The 7,565-nt window shown below is 36.5% G+C and overlaps 1 protein-coding gene across 1 annotated transcript; it reads left to right on the top strand.

Moving 5' to 3' along the window:
- Positions 1-6,810: 6,810 nt before the first annotated feature.
- On the top strand, positions 6,811-7,332 carry LOC150036358 (uncharacterized). Its single transcript, XM_090313646.1, has one exon. It carries the CDS (start codon positions 6,811-6,813, stop codon positions 7,330-7,332), a length of 522 nt encoding a protein of 173 aa, XP_090169772.1.
- The last annotated feature ends 233 nt before the right edge of the window (positions 7,333-7,565 follow it).

The following is a 7,565-nucleotide window of genomic DNA, read 5'->3' as shown; positions in this document are numbered from 1 at the left end:
TTTGATTCATTTTTGTTTGAGTTTGAAAACTTCAACGAATACCAATTTCCATTAAACTCCCAAAAACTACAACCTAAAAAATCAAGATTACAACCCATTCAAAAACTCATAGCGACCAAAGGAACCTTTTGTTCTATGAATTCGCATAACGTCCATAAGCGAATAGTTAATCTCTAAATAGAGTAAAGTAGGAGAATTAGAGGAAGAAGAGTCGGGGGCCAAAAAGTAGAGCGCTTTGGAGCCAAAAGGATGGATTTAGAATTTGTAACATCCCGAGTTTTGAAAAAAAAAAAAAAAACTAATTATCTCTAATTGGTTTGCCTTTAATTTTAGGAGTTTGGGATTAAATTGAGATAAATGTAAAGCCTCATTGGTTAATTTGGATTTAATTAATCAAAGGATTGAATTAATTATCTTAGAAATATTGGGTTTTACTTTCTATTGATTTTAGAGATAACTGATTTATTTGGTTTTAATTGATATTTTGATTTGTTAATTAAGAAGGTAGATGAGAAGAAATTGGAGTTCTGTGTAAGGATTTAAATTGAAATTGGGATTTAAAATCTAAAAAGAATTTGGAATGGAATTGGATTTTAATAAGGAAAAGGGAAAAGAGTTTTTAAAAATATATATTTGAGTGAGTGTCGAGGATTTGAGAAAAGAAAAAAAGGTTATTATATAAGAGATATCTCGGTAAGCATGTTTTAAAAAAAAAAAAAAAGAAAGAAAGAGAAAAGTAATTTTCATCTTCTTCCACACGTGAGTAGGGTTGACAAAAATTCCCGTGGGGTTGGGTCCCCATGGGTCCCTGCCCCAATTGGGACGGAAAATCCCGGGATTATAATCTGGTCCCCATCCGACCCTGATTAATTTTTATTTTTGAAATATATATATAATTTTTTACAAATAAATATATATAATATATAATTATATATATACTATATACGTATATATTAATTTTACAAATATTTATAACATATAATTATATATATACTTCATAATATATTAATTTTACAAATATTTATATAATTTTATATAATAATATATATTACAAAAGAATCGGGGATGGGTCCCCCAAGGGACCCATTTTCTTCGACGGGGAGTTCTCTTCCCCTTCCTTGCCTCTAATTGGCAGGGACGGGGGCGGGGATGGGGAATTCCCCCCCCCCCCCATTGCCAACTCTACGTGTGAGTACGCCGATCGGTTCCTCTTTCCCCCTGTCCATTCGTTTCCGCATCGTCCCACCCTTGCAGCCAGAAGTTGTCATCATCTCCAGTGATCATGCACCTCATTCTACAAGTCGCTCGCGTCATCCAGCTGTCGGACGTCCCAACACGTTTTTGTCTGCTAACCATTAGGTTGACGCCCAATCGTTAATCGCCGCCCCATCATTGTCTGTGGGTTCACCCTCGCATCTTCGTTCGCCCAGCCGTCCATTGTCGTCGCCACCGCCGGCCATCAGAGGGGTGTTTTGCGTGAGTTTTTTTTTTTGTTGTGGGTTTAGAAATAGGTCTTGGTTATCCATTGAATTTTGTATTGATTAAGTTTTGCCCAATGTGTTTGACCTTAGATTCAAGCTTTGAAGGAATTTTAACCGTGAAAACATGTTGCCCAGAGTTTTGGAAATCGATTTTAGGTTCCAATTCGGGACTCTGTGTGGAGTTAGTTTCCACAATAATTTCTTTTCTTTCGGACTTAATTTAAGGTAAATGATACTATTACCGATGCCTCTGTGCCAGGCGCCCTAGATTAGTTATCAAGTTATTTAATGGATTCTAGAAGCATGATTTGGACTATATGATACATTTTTTGTTGCGTGAAAGTTATAGGGATTATGAGCATGATTGAATTTACTATTGGGGTTGATGCCCTAAATCTCATAGGGTCCTATAGTTTGTAATTGTATTGTACAAACATTTTATTTATTTAATAAAATATGTGATGTTTTATTTGACATTTAGTAGCATTAAACTCACATACCAATAAACTAACATCCAAGGTTATCGTCTGTAGCTTAATTTGGTACATACAGGTAGATCATGTTTAAATGATAACCTAAATTGTATGTAGTAGATGGATAAGGCTGGATACCTTATCCTGGTGACGCTGCGAATATGACCCACTTTGTAGATATTATAATTGTTGTAAAGTGTTACAAATGATTTGATCCTGATTGTTCATGAGGAGACATGTGAGTTGAGGTATTCTATACAAAGGAGTTTGTATAAGACCAGACCACGAAATGACTAGTATCATTATATGATGTCATTCATAATAGAGACTTACATTTCATTAGAATGACCATAGGTGACATGACCTGAATCCTGGGTGAGTTGTGAACTTCTACCTATGTAGGTGATTCTTTGATTTGTATGGGTAAGAGTGGTCAGATCGCCGACTCAAGAAACCTGCCATTTTAGGGATTCATTTGATTGGTGAGCTGTGAACATAGCTACATAAGATGAAATTCACTATTTTCTCAATATTGGGGTAAGTAGATAAATAGCTTCCTTAAGACCCGATTCTAGGATTTGAACAATGTGCGTCATATCCTCTCCTGGGCCGAGAAAGGTTTGGTCATACACTACAAGAATTATGCCATTTTATAACCTTTCGGTATAGCCTTTTAAGAAACAATCTATAAAAGCTAAAGTGAAAAAAAAAAAAAAAAAAAAAAAAAAAAAAAAAAAAAAAAAAAAAAAGAATTCCAAGGAAAAAAATTTGAATGAGCGCCTAAAATTTTATAAAGGGTCGTGCGTCACCAAAAAATGAAGCGATGTAAAACCCTTATTTCTCCTCTTTTCGTTTCTTCTCTAGAATTAGAGCCTCTAGAAATTCTCTCCATTTCTCCTGTCTTTCATTTCTCTTCACTCTTTCTCCATTTCTTCCCATTTCCTTGTTGGTTCATCCTCATGAGCGGCGACAATGCGCACCCTCAAATCGCAAATCTCCTTCAACTTTCAATCATGAAACAATATCGCATTTTCCTTCCTCTGTTTGTAATGAAATCAAAGATTTCTTAAGAACCCAAATTTACAGTTGTCGGTTCGTCTTCTATCTTGATTTTCCCTTCCAAAAAAAATCTTCTTTCGCCACTGCTATACAAGCTCTAACCTAAAAATCTAATCACGTTCATGGTCAACCGAATTGTGCGAATGTGAATTGAACAAGAATGAGAAAGTGTAAGTAATAAATTGGAAAATTGACAAAAATGACCTATTTGGAGTATAATTTTGTATTTTTGTCCTATTTTTGAAAAACAAGTTTTTTGGACTCCATGATAAAAATGATGTAAACATGGAAAATATTGACTGTGCAATTACTCTTATGCCCCTTGTTAAATTCTTACTTTCAATTTCAACAACCAACCTATCAAATTAATTCAAAAAAATTCTCCACCGCAAAAAATTATTTTATCAAAAAATAATTGACAAAAAATTATTTTCACATTCGAACACTAAAAATTCCTCCACCAAATTTAATTTATTTACAACCCTACAAAAAGTTATCTACACCAAATTATTTCCAGAATAATATTTTATATAAAAAAAACATGAAAAAATAGTTAGACGATCGTATAGTAATGTGAAGAAAAGTTAGACGAATATTCACCGAAGCTGAGCGATTATTGGGATTGGGTATGGGGAGGGCATCAGGTAGAGAGGGGGCGTGCAGAGAGGGGGTATTGGGACTAAAGGATCACTTAGCTATGATCGATGGGAACGGAAAGGCACCGAGTAGAGAAGGGGTGCACAGAGAAGGGGCGGGTATTGGGACTAAACGATCGCTTAGTACCATCGCCTAATACTAAACGATCACTTAGCTATGATTGGTGGGAACTAAACGATACATTTAATTTTCTAAAGGATGGCACTATACGGTCGTTCAGTACGATGCACGTTAAGCGATGCAATGAAGTACTATGCGATAGCGCTAAACGATCGTTTAGATGTAGAGCTAAGCGATCGTGGCATGGGAACTAAACGATACGTTGGATTTTCAAAACGATGGCACTACACGATCGTTTAGCTACGACGCGCACCAAGCGATGCAATCGCTTAGATGTAGAGCTAAACAATCGTGGCATAGGAACTAAACGATACATTGGATTTTCTAAATGATAGCATTACACGATCGTTTAGCTACGACACGCGCCAAGCGATGCGATCGTTTAAATGTAGAGTTAAGCGATCGTGGTGTGGGAACTAAACGATACATTGGATTTTCTAAACGATAGAGCTAAGCGACCGGTTTTCTCAAGGTGCAATCTGGTTCAGCCCCTTATTAAATGCCCACTTTCAATTGCAACCACCAACCTACCAAATTAATTCATATTCCACCTAAAACTAATTTATCCAAAAACCATTTCTAGACTTGTATCTCTTCATCAAATTGTTTCTCTTCATCAAATTCTCTACTAAGAAGTTCTCTTCGTCAAAAGTCCAAAACTTGAATCTCACAAAGCTGTAATTTTGTACGCTCTGTCATAAGAAGTATTTCATTTTTATATGTTTTCTTAATAGTTCACTAATTATTAGGAAAATTGACAATGCCCTTCATTTGATATTTATTTATAAGTTTTTGGAGGTTGATTTTTGGAGTTTGAGTTATGGTTGCTTTGTTAATTGTATGTTTTTTTTAATAATGTCTTGCATTTGATATTTATTTATCAATTTATAAAAAAAACATTAAAAAAATATATTATTTTTGATACCAAATCGGGCTTCACCAGGTATTCACCAGATAAGAAGCAAAAGTAGATTTCCATCCGTGCTTCACCGGGTTACCCGACCGGGCGCACACAAAGTCCATGCTTTTGTTTTTCGGCCGATGGTGGACCCGGCAGGGTGGACTACCAGGCCATAAAAACATAATCATGTTTTCTTTTTATTTTTTTATTTTGATTCTTTATTGCATTATATTAATACATTTTCTATATAAAATGTAGGAGAATGCCTCGTGTTTGGATTTGTTTCGGTGGCGTTTGGAATGAAAGGGAAAAGGATTACGATGGAGGAGAGTTGCGGGGGTTTGACATTGAGTTGGGCAAGACCTATAATGAATTCCTAACCGAAGTTTATAGGATAAAGTGGTATAATGTCGGATGAGTATGATCTTGTTATAAGATGTATACTTCAATTGAGATCCAAAGCCCCTGCATTTGTAGTTCGGAATGATGAAGATCTACACACATTCCTTACATGGGAAGGAAGAGGTCTCAGTAATACCTCTTTACGTATCCATGCTTCCAAAGTATTCAACAAATCAAGGATTTCATCCAAATAATTCATACGTCTGACGAACTGAAGAAATCTCTTCAACATCTAGGCCAGTACTGTGGAAGATGGAGTCGAATAGTCAATTTTCTCCACATATTTTAATCCATCACTTATTTCGTCGCCTAGTAATTTGGCGACTCATAACTTAGGGGATGATGCAGACCAAGGTCAATATTTCAACGATTGGTCTTGGAGGTTGAATGACGATGAAGAGGAACCCAAGATTAACACCCACCAAACTTATCATGCAGAAGAACGAATAATCGAAGACTACGGAGGCTCGTCACATGCAACAGGTCGTGACTTATCACATCCTTCTAGTAGCACAATCATCATGTCAGGTCAGTCTTATTCTTCTGAAGATGTGCAAGTTGGTGACATATTTATATCTAAGAAGGATTTAAAGATGCGGTTATATATGTTAGCAATTAGAGGTAACTTTCAGTTTAGGGTGAAGAAGTCGACCACAACATTATACAAAGTTATATGTTTAATTGAAGAATGCAAATGGAGACTTCGAGCCGTTAAATTGAAAAATTGTGAAATATTTAAGATCTCTAAGTATGACAATGTCCACACATGTAGAAATGAAATATTGACTAACGATCATAGACAAGCTTCTAGTTGGGTTCTCGGACATCTAATTTCGTTGATGTTTGAAGATGTTAGTCGTTCATATAGACCGAAAGACATTGTCAAGGATATAAAAAAGAGTATGGTGTGAGTTTAAGTTATGACAAGGCATGGAGGGCAAGGGAAGATGCGTTAGCTTGTTTGGGGATCACTAGAATAATCGTACAAGAAGTTACCTAAATTTGGTGAAGCTTACAAATTAAAGATCCTGGTTCAGCCTTTAAATATGATCTGCAAGAAGATAAATATTTCAAGCACGTCTTTATGGATCTTGGTGCTTCCATAAGGGGGTTTTTGAACCGCATTCGCTTTGTTTTAATTGTAGACGGAACATATTTAAGGGGTAGATACAATGGTAAACTCCTGCTTTCGACTGGGGTCGATGGAAATAATCAAATATACCCAGTCGCATTCGGTATATCTGATGGAGAAACTGACGAATCTTGGGTGTGGTTTCTTCAGCAATTAAGATGTGCAATTGGGCAAGTTCATGATTTGGTTATAGTATCAGATAGACACCCTAGCATAAAAAAGGAAATTATCACGATCTTCCCAAAAGCATTTCATGGTATTTGCATTCATCATTTGAAAGCTAACTTATTAGTTAATTTTAAAAATAAAGATATTTTCGATAAAGCAGCGAAGGCAAGTCGTGAGTCTGTGTTCAAGTACCATTGGAGTCAATTTGCAGGGTATCCAAGTGCACGCAAATACCTAGAGGATATCGGTCTTGAGCGGTAGGCTAAGGTGTACCAATGTAATAGAAGATACAATCAGATGATAACAAATCTCGCTGAGTGCATAAATGGAGTGTTAAAAGATGCATGACAGTTACCAATCACTTCATTTCTAGACCATATTAGAGGTTGGTTACAGGATTTGTATTACAGACGTCGAATGGAAGCATCAAACAGTACATCAAGACTGTCGAACTATGCGATGACAATAATTCGTGACGTGACAGATAAAGCGAGCAGATATGAAGTTCGGCCAATTGACCAACATGAGTTCGAGGTGATAGATGGAGGATTGGAAGGCCGTGTCAATATTCACTCAAGAACATGCACTTGTCGCAAGTTTGATTATTATGAAATCCCTTGTTCACACGCCATTGTTGTATGCAGGGTTCGGAATATTGATCCTACCTCTCTTTGTTCACGGGTATACTTTATTGATGCAGTATTAGCTGCGTATGCTGAACCTGTACGACCACTTGGACACTTTTCGGAGTGGAAACAATCATCGGCCTTCGTCGATGTTGAAACATTGCCTCCAAAAAGAGTTCCAAGAGTAGGTCGCCCACGAACAACAAGATTTCCTTCTACAGGTGAATTTCGTCAAGTCCACAGGTGTTCTAGATGTGACCAACGGGGTCACAAGAAAACGACATGCAATCAACCTCTTAATACTACAGAGTGAAGTATGGATTTTTTTTTTTTTTTTTGTGAACTTGGATGATATTTTTGTGAATTTGGATGATATTCTTGTGAACTTGAATGAGGGGATCCACTTTTGAAATTTAATGTTAAGATCCTCAAGTATGTCCACGAGGGGATCGTACTTCTGAAGCATTTTTTGCCTCTTCAAATACTTGTGTCCTTCCACGGTGTAGTTAATTTCCAAGAAATTTTCCTCATTCGGCCACCGCGGCC

Source organism: Benincasa hispida, chromosome 5, assembly GCF_027475165.1.
Source record: "Benincasa hispida cultivar pf3 chromosome 5, pf3_genome.v1.1, whole genome shotgun sequence".
Classification (NCBI taxonomy): Eukaryota; Viridiplantae; Streptophyta; class Magnoliopsida; order Cucurbitales; family Cucurbitaceae; genus Benincasa; species Benincasa hispida.
This window is presented reverse-complemented; position numbering and strand designations above follow the sequence as displayed.